The sequence below is a fragment of the Prinia subflava genome, chromosome 8 (genome assembly GCF_021018805.1).
Source record: "Prinia subflava isolate CZ2003 ecotype Zambia chromosome 8, Cam_Psub_1.2, whole genome shotgun sequence".
Taxonomy (NCBI): domain Eukaryota; kingdom Metazoa; phylum Chordata; class Aves; order Passeriformes; family Cisticolidae; genus Prinia; species Prinia subflava.
In genome coordinates, this window is record NC_086254.1 from 35,532,618 (window position 1) to 35,556,499 (window position 23,882).

The 23,882-nt window shown below is 42.9% G+C and overlaps 1 protein-coding gene across 2 annotated transcripts in view; it reads right to left on the reverse strand.

Annotated features, from left to right (window-relative positions):
* The window catches only part of MMP24 (matrix metallopeptidase 24), a 47,955-nt gene that overhangs the window by 18,861 nt on the left and 5,212 nt on the right, over positions 1-23,882 (reverse strand). For both annotated transcript variants that reach the window (XM_063404705.1, XM_063404706.1), the window contains exons 3-5: positions 19,752-19,868; positions 17,496-17,800; positions 2,152-2,313 (exon numbers count right to left, since the gene is read on the reverse strand). In XM_063404705.1, the coding sequence (XP_063260775.1) occupies positions 2,152-2,313; positions 17,496-17,800; positions 19,752-19,868 (584 nt within the window). The remainder of the gene's footprint in view (positions 1-2,151; positions 2,314-17,495; positions 17,801-19,751; positions 19,869-23,882) is intronic.

Below are 23,882 nucleotides of genomic sequence, written 5' to 3' on the forward strand. Positions count from 1 at the left end.
CAGTTTTAAGATCACATGAAGGGTTCTGTTCTTTCATCATTAGTTCCAGGGAGAAGCCTCACCTGCATTTTCCATAATTTTTTGTGAACCATAAGCGTAAAACCTAATTTTACATTCAGCTTTGTTTTTCAGACTGTAACTCTGTACCAAGGGCTGAAATCTCTATCTGGGGAAGAAAAGCTCCTGCTGCAGAAGCTGCTCCTTCTTCTCTGCAACCCCTAACACCATCCCCAGCCCACTCCAGCTCAAAGGCCTCAGAGCTCAGCCCCTGCTGATTTTGGCTTGAATCCCAAAAGTGAAGCAGGAAGGCTGTCAGTTCCTTATCTGCTCCCTTTCCAAAAACCTGTCTGAAAACAGAGAAACCAGTCATTTTCTCTGGATTGTACTTCCACTGTCTGCAATAAATTATGGGCTTTCTCTTTCTGATTAATAAAAGTTCACAGGAACTAAATTAACATTTCAGAATAGAAACAGCATAATGGCATTTTGGTAGCTTTCAAAAATTAACACGTAGATCTATTACTTAATGAAAGTTTAACACTGACTACCCAGCACTTGATTTCAAAACCCTCCAGAGTCTCCACTATCCTGAGCACCAGAACATGTACTATGTTAAAGTATTCATAATTAAACAATATCATAGGACAAATAGCATGCAACTTCACTCTGGTAATGATCAACAAGAAAATGCACCAATGAGACAAGATAGTTCCCCTGGGTGTACTTCAAGCCATCTTATTTTACATGGTGAACTAAAAACACATAAATACTTTTTACCTTTCCTTAATGTTCCAGGCTCCTTGCATTCTTTTCCTTTATTTGCACTGGTTGCTCCTAATGGACAAACCTTGGGTACAGCAAAGCCTGTTTTTCCCTTTGCAGTACTCCCTGATTTACATAGATTGGATATCTGCCTCACACTGAGGCTGGACTGCACTCTACAAGTGCCTGGTTTTTCCCCCTGCCCTCACAAGTCAGAGAAATTAGCCCAGAAAGAGACTTTTCCAAGCATCTGCACTTAAACAAATGCATCTCAATCCAGTCACAGAAAACAAACACCAAATCTGACTAAAACAGTTAAGATGTAGTTTAGACTTCTGAAGTCCTGCTACACTGCTTTAGAATCTTACAGGTCTTGGCACACATTTTATTAGCAGCAATTTCAAATTCACTGGCAGATGACTGATGCAAACATTGACTAGTGTCAGCCTGACACTAATCCCCGCAGCAAGCCCTGAGAAACACCAGCTTTCCCACTGACAACCACCTTAAAGTATTTGTTTCACTTTTAATTCATACTATATCTGCTCCACTGCTTCTGGGAGCCAACATTTGACTCCAGCTGCAGTTACATGGTACAATTGCTCTGTGATGCATTTATTCAGTAACCTGTCTGTCAAACTTGTACTTTCGACAAAAAATGAAATCAGAGATGTTTGACAAAACCTATTTATCACAGGTTGCCACAGACTGTGGCCATTAGTCTCAGTCTCCCCTTGAGCTCCTAAAACCTAGATTTCTCTTTGCTCTCAGAGTCTCCTTCAGCAGTAATTCCGCAAGTTCCTGTCCTCACACCCTGGTATCCACAATCCCACCATAGGGCACCACAACATCTGCAGCCCCTTGGTTTTCTCCATAATCTCTCTGCCCCTTTTCCCTATTTTCCTATTTGCCCAACATCTCTGTGGCACACGCTGTAAAACATGCTCACCTGGAGATTAAAAGAAGCAAAGTGTTCCCTACGCAGATCCAAACCTTCTTTCACTTACCTTATAGAGAATGAGCAAAAAAAGTGCATAAATACTTTTAACCTTTCCTTCATGTTCCAGGCTCTTTGCATTTTTCCTTTATTTGCACTGGTTGTTCCCAATGGACAAACCTTGGGTACAGCAAAGGCTGTTTTTCCCTTTGCAGTACTCTTTGATTTGGGGACACAGTGAGGGATGGAGCAGCAGTGGGATCACAGAGGTTTGGTTATCCTGACTTGTGCAGTCATTTGGTATTTAGTCCTGGATCAAGGGCTTTAAACAGCTCCCCACTCAGCTCTGGCAGGAAGTGCAGCTCACCATCTGCAGGCATGCGGGGGCTAATTGTAAAACACTCCCTAGGCTCAAACTTGGTATAAGTAAAGAAGTAGGTAGGGTTGCTCACCATAGATTTTCTGAATTCCTTGGAGGTCATCCTGGGGCAGTTTGAAGTTGTGTGTTTCCATGTACTGGTAGAAAGGAGCCATGATAGCACTGGGATCATTGGAGTGTTCCAGACCCAGCGCATGCCCCAGCTCATGGACTGCAACCAGGAAGAGATCGTTCCCTGTGGGAGGAAGGCACACAGGTCAGCACACAGCCATGGCCCGAGGCCACCCAACACCCTCTAGCCCATAAGCAATGCTTTGCTCTCCCACTGCACAGCAGGTCAGCTCCTGGAGACAGTTTTAGTCCCAAAAGTCTGCACAGCCTTTAGCCATTGTCACAGCAAGGGCCAGAGGCTGCCAGCCCCAGAGCAGGTAAAACAGGCAGTGCCTGGAGTGAAAGGATACTGACTGTAGACTCTTTCGTAGAGAATTTACAGAAAATGGCCACCAAAATGGTCACTGGTACCACTGGCTCCTTATCTGAGTGCTGCCACTCAGAAGGGTCAGGACTCTTCCTGACAGGAAGGAGAAGGGATGAGGAGCCCTGTCTCATGCAGAAGCACGGAGCAGTAGAGGTACCTTCAACTCTACAGGCACACATTCCTCTTCAGTCCCACGAGCCTGGGACCCTCATCTCTTTGATCTAGTGTGGTCCCTGGATGTCCTACTCCATAAGGGCACTGGAAAGTGACCCAGGCAATGCTGTGTAGGGATGAAGACACAGCCAACAAAGACTGATGTAAGGATCTCCTCACGGCAGTAAAATGTCTGAGCTTTCAATTCTGCCTGAATTCGGGCTCTTCTGGTTTGGGGATTTTTTTGGCAAGGCAGAAACCAAGAGCACTTGCAATCAGACATTTGCAATCAGTTGTCAGTGGCAGTTCAGTGGCTGCTCTGCAGCCTTGCCAAAGAGCTTCTTCACACTTCCAACTGCACCTGCCTTGGAAGTACCAAAGCTCTGTGCTGAGCTCTCCCTGAGACAGAAGTTTCAACAGTGACTCACACAGAACTATCTCCACTTTTTAAATAGCTACTGCTTCACTGTTACCCATAAACCATGTCAAAGCAGTTTCAGGGGTCTGTGAGCCTCCACAGCAGGGAGCTTTGCCAGCATCTGAACACATCTGAAGTCAGTACCAAACAGTGCTCCCCAGCCACACATACCACCCCAAAACAGTTAAATGCACTAAACATTTGAGTTGGAGGGTAAAAGCATCTGAATACGCAAGACATGTTAAAATATACAAATGCATTTCAAATAAATTTTTAAATACAATTGTTCAAAAGCATATACAACCTAAAATTTAGCCACATATTTATGTAAAATTTCAGAATTTCTGTATTTGGGAAATCCAAATGAAGACCTACTTAATAATTTTTTTCTCATCTGTTGCTGAAAAATCTGGTGTGTGCAGAACAAGTTAATACAATGTCCAACAGCATAGTATAAAATCTATGAAGTAGTTTTATGGTAAAGTTCAGAGGACTGATCACTCTTCACAGGTTTTCAAAAACACTCAAGCTCACAAGATGCACCCAGATTTCGAATGGCATTTAGAGAATCTATGTCCTTTTGTAAAATTGAATGGACTTACCACCTAAATGCTCATGAAAGCATCATTTTCACTGCCACCACAAGTACTTACACGTGGAAGTCCACAGCAAAGGTCACTCAGTACAGAGATGACCTCATGAGACACTGCTCATCACTCACCACAGGCTCAGTCTGTGCCCGTGCTCAGGGATATCTCTCCTCACCTTCTCTTGGTGGCATTTTCCTCCTTGCTAAAGTACCTGCAGTATCTGTAGTGCCAGCAGGTCTAGAACTTGTCTCCATGTAACTCTACATACAAATCTATGGAACTGACTTGCCTCTATGTGCCAAACCTTTACCAGGAGCAGAAGATCCGGCACTATCTTAAGTAAAATAGTTTTAAATTGCTTTCAATCACTTGTTTCTGCCCAAAATAAATGCCAGCCCTCTTTAAGGTGGAAAACAAATCCCGGAGACTCACAGGATGGCTGAGGCTGGGAGGCATCTCTGGAGGTTGTCTTGTCCAATGCCCTGCTCAAGCAAGGTCAAATAAAGCAGGTTGTGTTATCAGGTTTTGAATGGCAAGTTTCTCATACTGGGAAGCTGCACACAGGGCACTCCAGATGTGCCAAGTGGAAAGGAAGGATCATCTTGCTGGCATTGACCTGCTGCAAATGCTCTTCCAGAGGCAGCCCTGGATGCTGTCGGCCTTCTGTCTGCTGTCTCATGTTCAACTTGCTGTCAACCAGGAACCTCAAGTCCTTCTCTGCAATGATACTTCCCAGTCTCTGGACCACCAACAGTCCAGGGGCAGGGCTGTGCATTCCCCCTTGCTCACCTTTCTTAGGTTCCTGTCAGCCTGTTCCTCCAGCCTCTCGAGGTCTCTGAACACCGTCACTGGGCAGTGTTACCAACCACTCCTCCAAATTTCCTGTTATCTTCAAACTCACTGGATGTGCACTCTGCTACATCCCTGATGTCATTTCATCTCGGTATTAGTCAGTACTGATCTCATGCAAGTCCTCTGACACATATCCTGAACTTCTCCACCTCACAGTTACTGCAGCCAAGGATGCAACTGATCTTCACACCACCCACATTTCTTCAGCTATCAGCTCCAGCAGATCATCATTGTTTGTTCCTTGATCACCAGTGAGACAACCAATAAGAGTTCTGTGATGATCAGCAAGATGAAGGCTCATTCCTGAAGAAGTACCTCAATCACCATGGTGGTCAGGCAAACCAGCTCTTCCACGACGGAGCAGAAACACAGTTTTTCTAGCTATGCTTAGGAAATACTTGTTCCTGGAAACACAGATGTGGAAAACAGCTGATGCTGTCCAGTTTTAAATCACCATTCTGACAGGCAGTTGTGTGTGAGGATGCCACAGAGCACAGAAAATGTTGGCTGGGAAGCTTTGTTGCAACTAGAGGTATGAAACTCTCAAAGAAATGAACTGCCCCAGTTCCAGCACAGCCACAGCAGGCAGGTCAACAGTGGAGTGAAAAAGCTCTCCTTGTCCATGGCCAGGAGGCCACCCAAACCACAGCAGTGATAAACCCAGGGCGGTGGCTGGAGCAGATGAAATAGAGCTCAAGAGAATTCCTAGAAAGTGAGCTGACATCCATACAATATAAGACAAGAAGCTCCTCTTAGTTCTCTCCAAGTATCCTGATTCTCAGTGCTGTGGCTGCTTCCCATCTGCTTTTGCTGAAAGGCAGTCATGGCAGAAGCACACACAGCTCCCTCTCCTTCTGCTCCCTGCCCTGACCAAAAATTTCTCACCACTGTTTAACCCTCTCCTCTTTCCATTCCAGCCTCCTCCCAGACACTTCTGTTGATCTTTTCCACCCAGCATGCCCATCATCTTCTTTCTCCATCCTACTGTACACTCTAAGCGGGTCTCAGGTCTACTAGATCATTTTCAGTGAAGAAGTGAGACAGCATTTCATGAGAGGAGGAGATGGGAGAAAGAAGTCTTAAGACCATTTCAGAAGCTCAGAGTTCTCAAGAATCCAGCTCTAGATTCATCATCCTGCTCTCTTGAAGGGTCACTTCATATCAATAACATTGTTAAGCAACAAGTTCCCTTTAATTTGCTAATGGTAGGGAATTCCATAGCATGGAAGATAACAAATTGGTAATTTCCTTTTAAAAGGATGGGCTAGGGTTTGCTCTAAAAAGAAAATATTGAGGCATAAAACTGCCAATGTCGTTCTCTCCTCCAGAGCACTTGGCCTGGAGCTCTGAGGGCTCTCTCTGTTCCCACCCACTGCTGACCTGGAGGAGTCTGGGAAAGAGCTTGTACCTCCCACATTGTTTCTGTTGGTTATTGAACATGCAGAAAGGTCTGTAACCTCCCAGTTCTCCACATTTCTTGTCCAAACAGCATTCCCCAGTGTTCATCTTCTTGGAGCAAGATTCAGATGGAGAACTAACAGTCTAGCTTGATGCTTTGCTGCAGAAACAAGGTCAGGCACTGGGATACAGCTCCTTGATTTACTCTTCAACCCACTCCCCCAAGACCAAGTAACAAGAAAAACTTTCAGAGTATCCCAGGCACCTGGGTAAGACAGTAGGGTTAAGAAGGATCTGTACTTGGAGGAAACAGTCCCAAGAGAAATACAACAATTTTTGCTCATTTGCACCATCTGTACAAAACAAACAGGTCTGCTCAGAGACCTGCCTGAGCTTCCTCCTTCCCAGTTCTCAGGAGGCAGCCAAAAGTCCACCAGTGAGCATCAGAAAGAGGATGGCCCAGTAAAACTGGTGGGAGTAAGTTGGCTCACTGAGTGAAATAGTTTGACCTGCTATGCTAAACACAAAGAAACACAGTTAATTTAGCTTTGAAGTTGTTGATGTGTTTTCCTTACCAGCACAATGTTATCACCACAAAAATGACAACTGAGGACATACCTATAGCACTATAAAAGCATCTTCCAATATCATGATGCCACACCAGGTGAGCACACAGCTCAATGGCTCTATACAAATTGAAAAAAAGTTTAAGTTGAATTTTCTTAATCAAAAACAATCTGTGTTCAGGATAAACCTCATTAGCTGGTGTGCTCCCAGATGAGCTAACTTACTTTAAATAAACTGCAATATAATCACACATCAATCCCAAATCTTTGGTGAAAGGACTCTCAAATTATTTGTAATATTCTACCTTTCCCTGCAGAGTAAAGAAATACATGGTTTTATTGCAACAGCACAGAGAACTGGAGTCACAGACAAACTATTTATGTATAAACTTCCTTCAACTCTAAAACTCCATTCCTCCTGATTCTTTGATTTTAATCTTCCTCTGGAAAAACCATTCAATAGGTAACAGACACCTTGGGACAACTTTTCCTTGTGAAGTTGCCAGCACACACCTTCTTGTCACTTCTTTTAATTATGAAAATCCATACCAAAACACTTTATTTGGCTAAGTAACTCACTGAATTTTTTTGGCTAAGTAACTCACTGAATAATTCCTGTAGGTCAGCAAAGCCACTTGCTGAAATGCCTGTCAGTTCACAGCAGCAGGTCACAGGGACTCCACTAGGGCAGTGTTATCAGTTGTTGCTATCAGTGTTTATCCCTGAGCATGTGGGTGGGCTCTGGAGAGCACACAGCACTGGGGACTGTAAACCAGGACACAGCTTCTAAGACAACAGAAGTACAAATAATATCACATATCTGATTAACAGAAGAAGAGATAGAATCTCTGCTATTTGTCGTGTTAGTTTTATACTTTGTGAACTGTATCACTCTGCCAACACATCTACATATTGTAGTGTACTCAGACACAATTAAAAAGACATATGAAGATTATATTTTGAAATTTTATTAAAGCAAGAACAATACTGAAGAAGTCAGATGATTGACTGTGTGTGACAATAGCATGCCTCAAGTAATTACAGAAGAGATGGTGTGAACTAAACATGCTTTAAATACACTAAAATGATCCCTTCCACCCCAACAGCCATGTAGAGACAACTCTTTCCCAAGCACAACTTAAAGAAGCTTTAGGGCTACTCTAAGCTATGCCTTGGTTTTTGATTCCTCAGACCTGGTAGGTCTGACCTGTCCAACAGAAGAACATGTGATTTGTCTGTGCTCCTCCATTCACCTCCACATGCTCTGCTCAAGGAAAGCTTTCCAGTCTTCTGAAGACACTGCAATACCGCTCTGTGGAATTCTGTGGGAAACAGCTTTTCTATCTAGAAAGGAAGAAAATGCATATTAAAAAGAAATATAGGTGTTACTTTGCTCATAAGCAATTACTGTTACATGTAGCAATAAACATGTATGTTGCTTCTTAAGGAATTAATAAAAACTCTAAAAAGCGTCTAAACAGCTTCCCTGGAGAAAGGAGAGATCTGCAGTTTTAACAACAACTGTACCACAGCCATGTTACACTGATCCCCACCAGACCAAGGGACTGCAGAAGGACAAAGAACCACATTATGTTACCAACATGAAAGGTTATTTGCCTTTATTGCCCAAAACGCAGCGTGCAAATCAGGGCTGGTAGCTGTGCTAAACACTTCACTAAAGGTGCAAGCTGTGCTTTATCTGACATGCACAGAGGGCACTATGAGGACAACCTCCTGTAGAAACTCAGAGGAAAAATACACACGAATGATCTGGAATGGTGAGAACAGAACTCACAGAGTGGGCAGCCAGAGAGAGGGGCACTCCTGCCATTTCAGCAGCATGACAGTCAATGGAGTAAGTGTTCTGCTGAAAAAATAACCCCATCTTTCACAAATGGAGGTGGTAATCCCATAAATAATTCAATACCAAAGAATTACTAATTGAAAATGAATTACTAATTACTAAATGAAAGTTCCTATTTGCCTATACCAGCAGAGAATTTGGTAGAACACATGGTAAAGCAGTAAAGAAAAATCATAGAAACACAAAAAATGTAGATATGACTTTCATTACATTGGTCTTGAAGAGGAGCTATTGCTTCTGTTTTAAAAGTATTTAAATACAGCAGGGTCTACTGACAGAATTCAGTCCTGACCCAGCTGTGGAAACACTGGAAGGTAACTAAAAAACCCCAGGTCTTGGCAAAGGCAGTGTGGACAATCCAGTCTGTGATATTTGGAATCCTTTTCTGCCCATCAGGTTGAGATGATATTTAATTCCTGATGCTGGCAACAGAACAAGTGCTGTTCTGGAAGCTATGACAGTTGCTGTGTGCCACAGCAAGGGTGTTCTCCAGAACAGGAGACTTCTGTCTTTGTCCTCCCCTGACACAGAAGTTCCTGTTGGGGCTGTAACGACTGAGCGGGACTGAGACACAAGAGAGCTGGGACGGAAGAGATCTCCCCCTCAGAGTCTTATTCTTGGGGGATTTGGGTAGACAAGGCAATACTAGTCAAACTATTTTCAAACTGTGAGCTCTCTTTCAGAAACAGGAGAGAAAAGAAAAACAGAATTTAAGCAACTCCCAAGTTTGGTGCTCACGTGTGATGTCAAAATCCAGAGTACTGAGTGTCATTTCCCTGGTGATGCTACAATCCACCTCTGCCTTTGATGACCTGCAAATTCTTTTCAAGAATTCCTCTATTTTTCTTTTTTTTTTTCCTCCTGATGGCCTATTGTTTTTCTTTTCCCCTATTCAGCAAGTGGAATGCAGCAAGTTTATAAAAGACACCGCCTGTTTTGGCTCATTTCACATCATCAGTTTCTGTTTTACAAAAGGAAACTGATAAAAAGAGACTTTTTGGCTCACCTTGATTCTTGTGACCTGTTTTTTCCACAGTTGTTTTTTCCTTCCTTTTTAAGGGAATGACACATAACTTTGATCCTTACTGGTTCTTTCCTGTGAATCCCAGAGTATTTCATTCACTGTTAATAGAAGTAAAATACTTTACTTTGATTATACACAAATCAATAGGATTCCAAATACCTACATAACTATATTCATATTCTATGTATTGAATGACTACAAACAGATGCAATGGGATAACATTTTTCTTTAAAGAGCACTGTGAACTTCATGTGTATTGACAAGTACCATCAGGTGTATTTACAAGTACAGTGTTTTGAAAATTGGAATTTGGAGACGACCCTTATTAATGAATTTCTGCTGTAATCAATAACTAGCACTGCCAAACTTTAAAATCCAACCTGCACTGTGAAGCTATTGCTGTGTTTAGAATGACAGCAAACACACCAAAAGAAAGCACTACTTACAGAGAGACTGTCCAGAAGTGGAGAGGAGAATCTGAAGACAAATCTTCCCCGTGTGCTGATGGGCTTCCTCTCTTCTTTAGGTTGACACGACAGGGGTGTAATCTCAAACTGTTGGTGATTTAAGCTGCCTGATTTGATTTCTTTTTACTGTGGCTGGCTGTCTTGAAATCATGTGTCTATATCCTTGCTCAAATGTGTTCAACATAGGATGTGAGAGAGCTCTGGCTTATGGGAATGAGCCTCTCTCCAAGCAGCTACAGGATAAAACCAGTGTTAAGTAGGCACGTCCTGGAGATTAAACACTGAACTGGTCTTCAATGAACAAAGTTATGAGCAACAATATGACCTGGTGATGTATCATCAAAAGGCCTGAGAGAATAAATTGTAATTTTAATACAATTTATGCCCCACTTGACTTCCAATGTGTGTATGAAAGCCTTCCAGGTCTTCTGTGTTAAGGGACACATAACTTCAAAACAGCTCTGGTTTTCGCTCTGGAAAATGCTGATGCTCATTTTCAACAACAGTGTCAAAAGCCTGAAAAATAATGATGATTCAAAACACCTTTTGTTAGAACAAAACTGTTTAGATGTGGAGATGTTCTGTATCTGAGAAATCAAAAAAAGAAAATTAAAAATCTACTTAGCAGCCAAACAGCACAAAAATTACAAACATTCTCTGTTGTGAGTTACTCATTGTATTCACACTCTGTAGATTGCCTCAGTACTTCCACAGAAAATGAACATGAGAAAAAGTGATAAAATAAGAAAGAAATGAGACAAAGCAAGGTAAGACGCAGAGGAACCAGGAATTAATCGAGCAGAAAAGACAATCAGGTTCTGGCAATTTGCTGGGTGAAGATACAGGGGTTAAGGTGCACCTTCTTTTCCAAGCACTGCACTTGCAGAAGTCAGGTAAGTGGGGAGCAAGCAGAGAGTAGAGAGTCAACCTAGGAAAATGGATGCCAATACAAATCTCAAAGACAAATAGAAAGCAACAGCTGGATACTATGCATTCCTCTTAGTTCCTTGCCTCCACAGAAAATATCAAAATCACAACTGTAATCAAACAAAACAAATAGGATGAATAATGTTTAGAAAGCAATGCTTCCAAAGTGACTTGAAACACCTGCAAGTCTTTGATAATGAAGAACTGTGTGACTAGTTTTTACCTAAAAAAAGCCAAACCTACTGATACATCCCCCTTAGTACCAGGGAATCTGTTGGATAATCTAACAGACATTCTATGATTACAGTCTAGTCAATGCTCCAGAAACCTTGTACATTCAGGGATGGAAAAAAAAAAGGAACAGTTAGAGGTGGTTCTTCAAAAGGATCAAACAGCTAACAAAACATATTGCCAGCTACCTTTTCATGCACCTGTGAGCATCACTGGTCCTCCCTCAAGAAAGATTTCAATATTAAACAGTCCTGTCTTTAGAAGGTAACTAGTTGACAGAAACAGAGAATTTTATGAGCTGAATACCTCTTTGCAGCTCCCAGTTGCCATGAGAAGTGACTGCAATTTGCTTTTAAGTTCTAGGAACTCCAAGTCTGCCTATGGCAGTGCTAAAGAATTAAGGAAAATTGTAGATTGAAAGGCATGGCTGGAAGCCACCAAGTTTAACTTTCCTCTTCACACAGGGCTAATATCAAAGTTACATCAGGTTGCTCAGGACATCATCCATCCAGTTCCACAAGTCTCAAAACATGGAGTCCCCAGAACCTCTCCAGGTGCAGCCTCTGAGTCCCACCACTCTGTAGGTGAAGAAGTTTTTACACCTTACACCCCAGGTGGAGTTTTTCTTGTTGCAGCTTGTGCCCCTTGTCTTTTGTTCCTTTATTCCAGGAAGAGTGTGCCTCTCTCTTTAATATCCCCTCAGGTGAAAGACTGCTATTAGATGCTTCCTCCCCATCCTCCTCCTCACTAGGGTCTGACCAAGCCCAGTTCCCCGATTTCATCTTCCTTACAGGGATACAAATGTCTAAAGAATCAAGAAGGTTTGTGATGTTAATACTGCCAGGACAGAAAACAGTAAACCTCCAGTGAAGACAGTGCTTTGAATACACTGATCAGCAGATTAAACATCGACTTAAAGCTCTGCATTCACCCAAACAGGCCTGTCATGATCACTGGCTGTCAGTAAGCTCCAAAATTAGCTACTGCAATCATAATTTTCTCCTTGAGATCCTTGCTGAATATTCACATTCGTCAGCCTAGTCCTGAAAAAGCTGGTCAGGTTCCTGAGCATATGCCACGTCCAGATGGTGACTCCAGGAGTGCAGCAGCAGGACATCTGCTGTTCAGGTAGATGTCCACTGAAACAATGCTACTCCCTGTGGCAGAATCACAGGGAAAAAGCTGTCCAGTTCCTCACCTCTGTGGCTGACAGAACCTTCACAAAGGTGGTTCAGGCCCTTTTCCTCCAGAGCTTCTGCAGGAGCTCCTGCACTGAATTAGCACTGAATTAGCACTGAATTAGCACTGAATTAACTGAAGGTGACCCGTGAAATCTCATCTCCCTACTGTTTCTGACAGTGTCTTGCAAACTCTGGCACTAGTTTGGGTTGGCTTTCTCTCAGAAGCCCTGAACAGGAAGCTTTCCAAAGAAGCCTCTGCAGGAACCCACTGGGATCTGTGGAGGACACACTCAGTTGGAACAATTATAAAATTGTTTACTTGCTATTAGCAAACCTCAGCATTTCTTGCCAACATCTAAAAAGCTGCCACAGTGGTCATCCTGTATTTACAGAGAAAACTTGGTACAGGTGTGGAAGAGATGAACCCTGTGACCTGTACAATGATCACACGATGTGACGCTGAGCCACACTGGAGTTGGTACAGAAATAACTCATCAGCTGCGCGAGTTTCCTGAAGGAGCTGAAGTGCATGCCCTGGGCACACTCCCACCTACAATGCCACATGACAACAGATGACAGGGAAGTCTTAAAGGCCAACTCTGGGCATGGTGAAAGAAATAAAATCTGGTGATTCCTGGTAGAGTATAGATACCCCAGGCCTTACCTTGCTTTAGTATTAAGAAGATTCTCTAATCTACCTACAGGAGGTTGACAGACACCAAGATTTAGTGCTATGGTGTTAGCGACATGCATAACAGCAATGTATTTTTGCTTGTAAAACACCAGGAGGGAGATTTGCCAGAGATTATTATTAATACTATTTGTACTGTTAAAATGGAGATAAAAAATTACTTTCTGTAATTAACCTGGATTAAACAAATATTTGAGTTTTCAGAGGTGTGTAAGAGCTGTTCTGTGACACATAGATACTTAGACTGACAGAACTAACTTTCAGTCACTCAGGATTCCTTTTCAACTTGTTTTTGGAGTTACATACATCTATAATTACCGTTTCTATGTAAAGGCTAGTAAATACTTGATTTGGCCAGTTAATAATCTATTTCATGCATTGCCTCTATGCTTGAGCCAAGTAAGGTGCCAAGGCAGAGAGACTCCAGCACTGCCAAGTCTGTTCAACTCCTTTCAGGCTTTCGCTGCCTGAGCAACGTGTCACTGTTGTGAGTCTTGAGATGGCCAGTTCAAAGCCTGCTTGGCTATTTCTACAGCACATTTCAAGTAAAAAAAGCCCCAGAACTTCAGGAAAGGAGAGGAAAGTCTGGTGTTCCTTCTGACAAAACCAGCAGTTGGGACACTGAGCCTGTGCTGACACGTGCAGGTGACCAAACGCTGTGTCTGAGCAGCCAAGAGGGGCCCCGTGGCCAGGGAGCAGCTACACCCCAGGTCCTGCTGAAAGGCAGGAACTCCAAACACAGCTTCACCTGCCTCCCTGTGCCAGGCACCAAAGCCTAACAAGGCTGGGACCAGCTAAAGGTCAACAGTGCTTTCACTCCTCTTGAAGAGCACCTTCCAGGAGAACACCAGGTCAGTCCCCACCACTGTGACCATGCCAGCTGCTCCTCATGTGTGGTTGTGTAGGTGATTTATCTCTAAACACTCCCCCTCTTTTTCAGTTTCATCTTGTTTGCCGCATCACTTCTCTGATTTGCCTTGGCTCCTCCGAATTCCAATGTTCTGGTTCATGCTTCCAGCTGCTCTCATCAACATTATCACTGGAAAACAAATGAATTCTGTATCCCATGATCCCAGTTAATAAGAGCTGCTCCAGGAGTTCAACCTCCTACCTGGTTTTACCCATCCTCATCATAAGATTATCTAAATTAATCTTCCACAGCTTGCTCATGAGAATGCCAGAGAAAGCAGTACAATTATGAAGATAAATCAGCAACCATAAATTGAAAATACAGTCTTACTCAGCTAAGGAAACTGAATGCCTGAGTTGAACTGTAACTAATATCCAGAGGGAAGGAAACTTTGCATTCACTTTGAAAGCCTATGCAGGGGTCATTCTTCACAGCAGAGGAAAACAGAAGAGTTGGTTCATGTGCCCCTTTTACTGAGGGCTCAAGAGGACAACCAACAGCAGCACAGCTATTATGATTACACCAATAATTTTAAGGGACATGGTATTGGCCATGTTGTCCACAAGGGCAAAATCAGTATAATAACGACAATGCAAAATGATAATGAATATATAAATACCAACTAACTATACCCTAGCTGCAATGATAAAGCTGTCAATAACCCCAGTGGATTACTAAAAGGCATCTTCACAAGACAAGCTTTCCTCAACAGGATACACGACATTCTGCTGGAGATGGCTGTTTGCATAGAAAGATCTGCTCAAATCATTCTTATTTTTCTTGAGTGGATGAAATTTCATGTGAAACGTTTCACTTTTATCCATATAATTTGTACTGCTAGTGAAAACTGCAAAGCAGCTCTTCTGTGGATGAGAGCTGGTTCCAAATACAGACAGACTGGGCCTTTGCAGGTGCCACAATACAGTGTAACAAATGCAGACACACAAAAGCAAAACTTCAGATCATATTGGAATAACTGTAATAAAACTATATGGGTGAGAGGCCAGCAAAATATTCTAATGATCTATGGCACCAGTTTCAGCATTCTGCTCTGTTGACAAGAGATTTACTTTTACAACTGTGAGGCTAAGAGAGCTCCAAGGCAGATTGCTCAAATTTTCCCTTCAACTAATACACAGTCTTGTCAGGAGCAGAACATTTTACACTGTGATAATCTGTGGGTTGATGTAAAGATACCATTGTTACTTCAATCTTATTTCAAGACTCTTATAATCATTGAACAGATACTGAATGGCCAAACCAGTTCCTCTTTTGCACATGAATAAATGAGAGCTTTGCTAACGATTTACTGGTATGGCTTTTTTATTCTTTCACTGAGGCTTCTTCAATTCCAGACTCATCAACCCCATTGCCAACAAATACATGTCTTAAGGAGAAGCAGGACCATGTTTGAAGAAATACTTCCTGTTAAACAGGTTATATTGATCCCACTAATACCTTATTTTCAATGAAAATTGGCAAATTCTTCACATAACATGTCTGTAATGCTCTGACTACAGCCTTACCCCTGTCACCCTCAAAACATCAAATTGCTCTCCTACCATCAACACTTCCCCCAGATGGAAGGGTCAAATACAACCCCACTATTCTCAATATCCTCACTGGTGATGTTTTAAAAGAGCCTGTGCAGCCCAGTCCATGCAGCACAGTAATCTGAAAGCAAATACACAGGTGACATCCTCTGAAAAGGACATCTCAATTCTTCTATCAATTCTTACACAAAGAGCACACCAGCCTCTCAAATACCAATTCATGAACTTTGAGGACACCACTCATAACAGTCACTCAGCACAGTAGAGAAATACATCATGTTTTTGAAAGAGCCACATGGATAAGAATAGCATAAAAACCAGCTTTTATAAAAAGAGAGACTCTCTACTCATTGTATGCATTGCTCTTAAACACCATCCTAAAAACTGCATCAAAAAAAATCCTCGAAGAAGTGACCACCTATGGTAGAACATCCAACCAAAGGATGGAAAATTTTCTACAGAGCCATCCCTGACAGTCTTTAAGCTGGCTCCCAATCTTGCTAAGCCTATCTCAGAAGGAAGTATTTTGTGCAGAAAATGAGAATAAAAAAACAAGTCCAACTTGTCAAAACTTTCCCTTCCACCTTCCTGTAAGGACCTTCTAGCCCAGACACCAGCACCCCCAGGCCTCATACATGGCTTTCCTGGGAAGTCATATCCAATACCTGGGCATCCCACACTCCCATAGCTGAGCTCAAGTAACTACTGAGACCAGACTGAAGTGGCACAGAGCACTGACACACACAAACACACCTCGCTGCTGCAGCTCTCACAAGGCAACCACTCAGTCTCTGACTGTCTGTCACTACCCATCCTGGTGGGAGCACTCCAGCCACAAACCTAGGAATAAAAATTCCTAACATTTCAAGGCAGCAAAACACTGCTTCTTGGTCACACTATAACTTCCCACAGTCTCCACACTCTCCCCCTCTCCACACCCCACCTCTCTCTTTCTCAGCCTACACCTCCTCTAGTCATTTACACATGCCAGGAAACATTACTTCTCTTTCCCTACAGAGACAAGTATCACATCATTTCTGCTTTCCTACAAATTAGCACTCCCTCGCTGAACCTGATAGCTCCATTTCCTGTCACAGATGATCTGATACCAACTCACAACTCTAAGGGATTTTCCCCATTTGCAATCCAGTCTGAAAGCAAGCTGTCACCTTTAGGCCAGGCCTGAAGGTGACTTGTGTGCCTGAAAGCTTTTCTTTTCAAACTACACTGTTTGGTCTAATGAAAGACATCACCTCTGCATATGTCCTTAGGCATCACGAGCACAACAACACTGCTGGTTTTATATAGTTTAAAAATCAAGACATATTTACAGTCCAAGTAAACTTTTAATTCTTATCAAAATATCAAAACATGATTTTGAATCCCTAAAGGCTTAAAGACACATTTTTCTTCCCAAACTATTAAGACTGTGGAAATTGTACAGATATTTTGTGAGGCCACTGTAAAATTCTGATTATCAGCCTAAACTTTTTACAAGGCATCAGCATTCTCAAAGGTTTGAAAATAGAACAGAAAGGGCTCATCGCCTTTAGAGAGCAAGATAAAGCTAGAAAGATGCAGAAACTCTTCACGCTTAGTAAGATAAAAATAGCTTTCCCAATCATCAGTCTCCCTTAAATAATCAGTCAGTCCCAAACTTTGACAGGATAAGGAATTCCAGAGTGTGAGAAAACAAATACGTATCCAAACAAATTGACATTCAAATGTCTTCACTCTCAACTTTCTATTCACCTTTACAACTAACTTTAATTGCCCTTGGAAAGTATTCCATTTGATACATTTTCAACACTCTTTTGTCCATCTTTTCCCTCCCAGAGTTGTGGGTTTTGTAGCAATTAAGGGCCAAATCTTGAGAGATGTAAGAAGCCAACAGACATACTCTTCTGTTCATTCCTAAAATTCACACCATGCACAGCCACAAACAAACAAATAATAATCCTTTCCCATTTAAGATAGAATACATATTTAGAAAGCATCTTAAACCACTGTATGGGAGGTGAAAGCTCCACCAAGCAAACACTTTCTATTTGAAAGCCTGTCAGTGTGTCTGCATCCAACTTATCCTTGCTGGGAAAGATGATCTGCACTCTTACCATCATGATTAGAATTTCCCAGGGTCCATGGCTCATCGGAGTCAAAGTGAGTGTCTCCTCCAATTCCTGGTCCAGGAAAGTAAGCATGAGCCAGGAATCCACCTTCTCCATCAAAGGGAGAACTGTCTCCATGGAAACCAGAAGCAAAAAATATCATAATATCTGCCTCCTTTCTGTCATTTTTAATTTCATGGTAAGGGACCTCTTCAAAGGTAAGTGGTGTCACTCTCTGCCAAACATCAAAGGCCTGACGAATGGCTCTCCTTGTATCAATCTCGCCAACCTTGGGGGTGTAGTTGTGTACACTGTGGGAATGAGAAAGAAGGGCTATTTCAATTTGCAGAATCCATTTGAGACTCATCAATATACAGCCACACAGTTTCAATTTCCAAAGAGAAGTTTTTTGCACTACTCTGTGCATGCTAAGTTTTGCTGTTACAAAGAAAGTGACCAACAGAACTACCACCCTGATCTGAAGTCTACATTTATTAACAAGAATCTTCATAACACTTTGGTTGATTTTGGATCACTTCCTTAAAAACCTTTCAAGTCTGGGTGTAGACAGCTGAGTAACTTTTTTAAAAAATGTGAGTTACTTCAGATTTTGTCTGAAGTTATGCTAAGATGGAAACTACTACATAAAAAAAATCTGACCACTGAAATTCATTTTGAGAAACAAACTTCCAGTAAACTACAAAACCTTACCTATATAATCTGCTTCATTCTCTGAACTACTTAAAATATTTTAGAGCTCATAAGAGTGATGGATCTGACAGTTTTGTGCAGCCCAGTCCATGACAGCTAAAGATACAAGGTTTGGGGAGAGTAAGGGGCATTTAACTGCACTTAAATGTCCCATAATTCTAAATCGGATGTTTAAAATGCTGTTCATGAGCATGTGCATATAATAGCCTCATGATCTATTAAACTTGACTTGGGGAATATGAAGTATCTATGTCATGGGAACAATTTTCAGTCTTCAATGAAGTTGGCTCAATTTAATATAAACACACTGTAACACATTCAGTGGTGAATCAAGACACTCATCACTTGAATGCACACTACAAATACTGAAATTGGAAAGCTAAACAACTACTGGTTTAACAAGGGCAGCAGTGCAGCCATCTGGCAATCTACTTCTCTTGCTTATGCATATGCTTAAGACATATTTTATTTATATGATTCCATACCACTTTCCCCTAGGGTCCAGAAAAGGTTAGAAGAAGGAAGTGATTCTCAGACCTTCACATATAGAAAGCATCCCTTTACAATTTGAGCTACAATAATAATTATAAGAAGAAGCTTTGAACTAGTCCCCAGAAAAGGTCCCTCCTCCCAGTCTCTGCAGTCCCTGTCACTTGAAGCATCCTCCTCCTTTCTCAGAATTCTTGGCAGAAGCAACAAAGGGCCCCAGTCCCTGATCCTCTTTCCCTTCACACCATCAGGTCCTTTCCTACACATTCTGACACTTATCCCATGCTGGTCACTCACACTTCTACTTCTTCACTGCAGACTTTCTTTCTGTCTTAGTCTTACTCAGATCTTCTCCTTAATGACTACATCTCTGATTTTCACTCCTTTGCAATCTCCTTTGCCCCTCCAAAAAATTTAAAAGGCTGCAATTTCAACTAGAGGGTGGGCTAATTTTAATTTGAAGTGACATTCGTATTGCCAGAAACCTCCACTGGCCATCTTTCAGCAATTGCCTTTCAGAAGCTCACAGCCTGACTCAGAACACATCTCTGGGAAACAAGTGCCCCTCTGCAACACTCCCTTGACACCTGTAGCCTACCCTAGATGGCCTAACCTCAGCAAGAGCTCTACTACAGGATCAAAAGTCAAATCTCTGCAAAAATAAATGTTGCAAATCAGTAGGAGAAAGCATTTAATCCTCAAACAGTGATGTTCCTTCTGCTTTAATGGTTTGTTAAAGGTGACACAAGATCTAAAGGCTAGAACCTTAGATTTCTTACAGAAGAAAAAGGGCCTTTTACTAAGATTTTTCTGCCAAAATTACACAACTGATGGCTGCGATTTAGGTGCCTTTACTGATCAGTCACTTTCTAATTGATAACAGACTCTCCAGTGACTCCAGTGCTCTGACAGTATTCTCCTCCACCACATTCTGAGAATGAAAGCCTGGACTTCACATTACAGGGAGAATCCAGTTTCAATTTAAAAGTACTTACAAATTCTGCATGCCAAACAAACACAGACCATTTTTCCCCATCAAAAAGGGAGAAGGAGGGGATGTACCTGTATGTTATGTGCTTCTGTCTCCACTTCTGGCCAGTGAGTGCATACCGCTTTTTCCTCCGGCTGCGACGTAGGTGGGGGTGATCGGGAACTCCACATCGAGGCTTCTTCATCCACCTGCAAGTAAAGGAAAGAAAAAAAAGCTACCCAAAAAGTTTGGAAAAAAGATTCCAAAGAACTCAGGGGGTGACTGGAAGACCTCTAAAAGATGTTCAAAGCTGACCCCAAGAAGGGTTCAGTCCTCCCTCTGTCAGGTTTATCCTCTGCACAGGGCTGTGCTACCCACCTCTGCTGGCAATCCACACACCTCAGCACACCAAAACCACTTCATTTTTCCTTGTGAAAACACAGCTTCCAGATCAGGTAGTCCCTATGCTTGACAAGACCTTAATGATGATGATAATGCCACAAGAGACCCAAATCAAAATTGCAGGTGGGTGTGCCCTGGGATCAAATTAACCTATCACCTACTGGATCCACTCTCCATTTGGTAAAGAGGTCCTGTGCCACTGAAAAAAAAATCCAGTTCATACCTCTCTAGGTAAAACTGAACAAGTGCAAACACAACCCTCCCAGATGATAACTAAGACTTTCACCTGGAATGACCAGAACAGATCCATCCAGTCTCTGGGTCACACACACCAAATTCCATCAGGTTCTCCCCATAACCTCTGACTCTTGATGTCACTCATGATGTAGGAAACTCTAGTCTCTATTGCCAAGTGAACTGGAAGAGCAAAGGATGCTGTCCCTTGCATAGGGATCCAGCCAGTATTATTAGAGAAGTCTACTCTCCTTCCCTACCTCCTTTACCTTCAGCCTTGACAGATCTTGTTTATTTCTTACAGCAGCTTGGGGGTGGTCAAACACTGGAAGAGGTTGCCCAGAATAGTGGCAGGATTTCCATCCTTGGAAATATTCAAAACCCAACTGGAAATGGTGCTGGGCAACCTGTTCTAGGTGGCCCTGTTTTAGCAGAGGGTTGGAGTAGATGAACTCACGACATTCCTTCCAACCTCAAGGATTCTCTGACAGAGAATCAAGAAGAAATACAATGTTCCTCAAAATACACTTGCTGGTATGGGCACACTCCAGAGAAGCCAGAAGTGGCTCACGGAGGAACAAATCTGCCTATCACTGCATGTGGCAGTTGGGGAAGAAAGCTACAAGGACAGAGACTGAGGAACTACAGGTACTGGTCTCCACTAGTCCCCAGTCACATCCTGTAGGACGTTGCACTGCATCCCAGGACAGGACAGCAGAGCTCAGGAATGATGCAAGCAGTCTCTGGCCACAGTCTCCCCCCTAAGCAGATTGGCACTGCCTCAGCCACTGGAATTCTTCAGGCATTTCATGCATTTGATCCACTCACTCTGATGGCAAAGGCAGTTGACACAAAGCCCTTAGGAACACTTTGCAGGACATGCCACTGCCTCGTTACACACAAGAAAAGCATTCTAGCCAGGCCTGGCCCATTTCTCACAGAACACCAAATTCTCTCCCCTCTCCTCAGGAAGGTTTCTCCCACATCCTTGGCCATCCAGGGGACAACTTTTGGGCTCCAGATGCAGACATTCCTCCTTCAGCTGCAGCCAGTAAATGCCAAGTAGTCCACACTTGTGGCTAATCAATGTACATCTTATTCACCAAAAAAATATTAGCCCCAGACCTTCAGGAAGGAACAGTCCCATCACCAGTAGATGCTTCACAAGACTTTTTGCCAGGACACCTTTTAAATTAAAATCAACCAGACAGACAGACACTGTGCCCCACCAGAACATTCTTTCGGAACACACACACCTGCTTCCAACTGAGGCAGCCATGGAGCCCTTTCTTGATTCCACTTCCTATATGTAATTCTGACTGCTTATAAATTTCAGTGAAGTCATCTGTCATCGTCTCGCCACCAAGAACAGAGCAAATGAGAGCTGTTATACACATTGCACTGTACCTGACAAGAAACCAAGCTGTGTACATAAAGCCAGCACAGATCTTCCCTACTTACATCACCTCACATTTATCAGCACTGTATATCTTTCAGAAATCCAGGCAACCTGTGGAAATTGGATCTGTCTTGCCCACACAACTGCTGCCACCTTCAAAGAAAAGCAGTACATCTAAGATTTGCTTTTAGAAATATCAACTCAACCTGAACACACTGTGGTTTTCCAAGTGTCCTTTATTTGTGCTCTTTTGCATTGCTTCTAGCACTTTTCTACCTCAAGCTTACTGTCACCTGTATTCTCCCAGACATTTCCTGAGTTTCAGGGATTTTTTTAGTTCCATTCGTACATTACGATACAAAGTTTTTATCATAACCTTACATAAGCCATAGTGTAAATCAGATTTTCACCTCTTGAGCTTCATGGGAACTCCAGTAATCTGAACATCACCATCATCAGGCCCTGACTATAGTCAGAAAATGACCTTCTGTTTTACCCTTACTAGTATCATCTAGAAGACAAAATCTTAACAGAGCAGTACTACCAACCAGCCTGAAAGTGTAGAGAAGTCACTGGGGCTGTCCAGGGCAGTGCTGACACACCAGCAGGACCTCACACCTCAGCATCTGTTTCCTGCTAAGTTCCCAACACTTGCCCTATGCCCAGCGGGCGACAGGAATTCACCCCCACACAGCTCAGCCCACTGGTATCAAAGCCAGAACTGCACAGAGACCCCACAGAAAGCGAATTCCCTCCAACAGTCAAACTCCCTGCTCCTCTGCCAGCTCCAGGTACAGGCACAAGGCATGGGGCTATTCCAGAGGAAGCTGCAATTCCAGCACCTGGGGCTTCAAAGGTACAGCTCCAAAGGTGGCCTCCAAAGCTTCCAAGGCAGAGCTGTTGAGACTCATGCTGCCTATGGCCCCTAACTCCTCTTGATACAGTTTTCAAACGATATAAAAGCCCCATTTCACTTAGGCCTGTCTGAACCCCCATATTCTACCACATTTACTCCAGAGCTCAGCTACTGCCTGTCTGAAGCCAAGTAACAGAGCCCAGCCACCTGGTTGGAGCTCAGCAGTACCCGAGCTATCGTCAGCCTGAGCTAATGTCAAGCTGAGAATGTTTATCTGGATCAGTTCCCTGATTCAACTTACTTCCCAGACATATGGGCCCTTGTCTAATCACATGTATCCAGGGTACAAATCCAGCCATCTCTCCTCCTCTTAGCAGGGCAGGTCTGTGGCAAAATATCCACAAAACTGTAGCTTGCTGCTCTTAATCATCTGTAGCTGAGCTTTACGACAGTCATTCTCTGCTGAGCAGTTTGGATAACCCTCCCTATGCTCCAGGGGAAATCATCACATCAGAAACAACAAAAGGCAATTACTTGAAGCAAGCTTCAGATACTTATGGTTGATTCCCCCCTCCTTATTTTTTTAAATGGGAACACCAGTAACACTGGTTCATCAAAATTTATTCTTGGCACTCTTGAGGCACAGACTACTGCATTCCTCCAGCTGCTTGGCATCAGAAAACAAACAATTTCCAAAAGCAGTGACATCCAGTTCTTGTCCAGATACAGCTGTTTTCCCCAGCTCAGGCTCCAAGCCCTTCAGAAGACTCTCCTGAAGAGAGGGAGTTGTCACTCTCAACCCCCTCCTCCTGAGCTGGTGGGAGTGGTATCCTTAAACAGCTGTGGTGCACCCCAAGGTGAGAGACCAGCACAACAGGCCCAAGACAAAGCACAAGACACTTCCAACACCAGTAAGATCATTTCTTGGTTCCTTCCAAGGCCATGTGATTGACCATGACAAAGACAAATCACCACTCTTGTTCAGTGCTAGTGTGCTTTCTCTCCAGCATGCTCCAGGACTATTATCCTTGCCCAGCTGCTCAGCAAAACCACAGTTCAGCCCACCAGATGCAGGCAGACACAAAATTTGCTGAGGCATCATAAGTTGCAGGGTCTGAGGAGGTTGTTATGTATTCTCCCTGCTCTCTTTACAGGAAACTACATATCCTCTGTTGAATGGACCCCCACCCAACCTTCCTTTTGAGTACCAAAAAACAGTGGTGTTTCTTTCCATCTCCCACTAGCAGCACCATGGTGGTTTCCACACGCTTGGGTACCAATCCTGGAGGAAAAAACAACCTCCAGATTTGAGGGCATGTGGGAAAGGAGATG